Genomic DNA, 1,754 nt, shown 5'->3' with positions numbered 1-1,754 from the left:
TGCGCCACGAGGCCGAGCTTGCGCTACCGGACGGCCCATACGACCCCAACAGCGTGCGCATCAGCTTTGCCAAGGGCTGGGGACCATGCTACTCACGCCAGTTCATCACCTCTTGCCCCTGCTGGCTCGAAATCCTCCTCAACAACCATAGATAACACACAAACAAATAGACACTGAGAGCCAGTCACAGACTCAGAGCCAAAAGATGCACCCAGAGACTGGACACAACCCACAAACTATCCCAAATATCATCTACTTAGATTTAATATAAAGTTTTATATATTATATGAAATATATATTATACTTGTAAATACTGGAGTCATTTTTACAATGTAATTATTTATGTATGGTGCAATGTGTACATGGACAAGTGGAAAAGAAACAGAAATGCACTTTGGCTTATATATATTATATATATATATATATAAAATATCTATAAAGATAAAGAATTTTTCAATACCATTTTGAAAAATTATACAGCAAAATTAGATAAACCTGATTTTGGTGTATAGTTTTTACATATTACTAATATCCAGACAAAAAGCTAACACCGTTCACACATTGATAATAAAGTATTCGCATAATATTTGTCTGGAACTGCTCACTTCTTTCCTAAATGAAAGTCAACCATTTTCATTTATATCACCATCACTATACTATAGTGCTTTCAGTGGGTGTGTGCAATGTACTACCTGTGTGAATATGCTTCAGAAGGTGTATACTGCGGGTGGAGTGGCCCACAGGCACCAAAGAGTCTGGCAAATAAAAGAAGCCAGTGTGAAAGTATCCCTTGGAGGATGGCTTGTTTTACTCACCAATGGCTGCTTTGTGGTCCTTGTGAATACTAGTGAGGACAAGAGGGAGTGTTTGCGTACTCTAGTGCTGAACACTGTTACTGGAACGGTACTGTATTGTACATCGCTTCTTTTGAAGTAAACTCTTTGGCATCACAAGCACAGGAACTCTTATCGAGTCAACATTATAACTAACTCACTGTGTCCTTCTCTCTCTCTCTCTCTCTCTCTCTCTCTCTCTCTCTCTCTCTCTCTCTCTCTCTCTGTTTTTCTCTCACTCACACACAGACATAAATTCTCTGCCTCAATTTTATGGAAGAACTAAAAAATATAAGTTTCTTTACTTTCTGAAAATGGAGAAATGATTAAACAAAAATGTTAGCCATTCAGCATTTTTACACTGGCAGGTCAATAGATTTTTGTTTTATATTTTAATCACTATTTGTGCTGCAGCCTAAACAAAAATATTAACCAAACCTTTGAACAGAGACCTGCGTATTTGTAGCTGTGGACCTAACTTGCAAGTCCTTAGATCGTATTGAAACTATATTGCCTTGTAATAATGCAAAATAAATAATTCACATTTATAGGTAAATGTATATATATTTAAAGGTAAATTATAGGTAAATATATATATATATTTATATATTATATATATATACATACATACATATATATATATATATATAGATATATATATATATATATATATATATATATATATAAAAAACATACATTGTAATATACAATATAATACTAGTGTTTAACGTGTAATACTAGTGCCTTTTTAAGTTTGGACTTGATTGTGTTTCTCAATTTACTTGTAACCATTTGTTCCATTCCTAACCTCGTAATTCTAATTTTAAATGCTTATATAGGGTATACTACTACCTTTATCTTCTTTCTTATAAACAGTCAGACCAACATCTACCTCCTGAGTTCAGAGCACACCACCACACA

General features: G+C 34.4%; 1 protein-coding gene across 1 annotated transcript in view; it reads left to right on the top strand.

Moving 5' to 3' along the window:
- smad6b (SMAD family member 6b) overlaps positions 1-786 on the top strand; it is a 24,059-nt gene extending 23,273 nt beyond the window's left edge. Inside the window, exon 4 of the mRNA XM_027161870.2 lies at positions 1-786. This exon is cut by the window's left edge and continues 393 nt beyond it. Within this exon, the coding sequence (XP_027017671.1) occupies positions 1-155 (155 nt within the window). The 3' untranslated portion in view covers positions 156-786.
- The last annotated feature ends 968 nt before the right edge of the window (positions 787-1,754 follow it).

This window comes from Tachysurus fulvidraco, chromosome 13, assembly GCF_022655615.1.
Source record: "Tachysurus fulvidraco isolate hzauxx_2018 chromosome 13, HZAU_PFXX_2.0, whole genome shotgun sequence".
In the NCBI taxonomy this organism is placed as follows: Eukaryota; Metazoa; Chordata; class Actinopteri; order Siluriformes; family Bagridae; genus Tachysurus; species Tachysurus fulvidraco.
The sequence above is the reverse complement of the archived record's forward strand: the minus strand, read 5'-3'. Positions and strand labels throughout refer to the sequence as shown.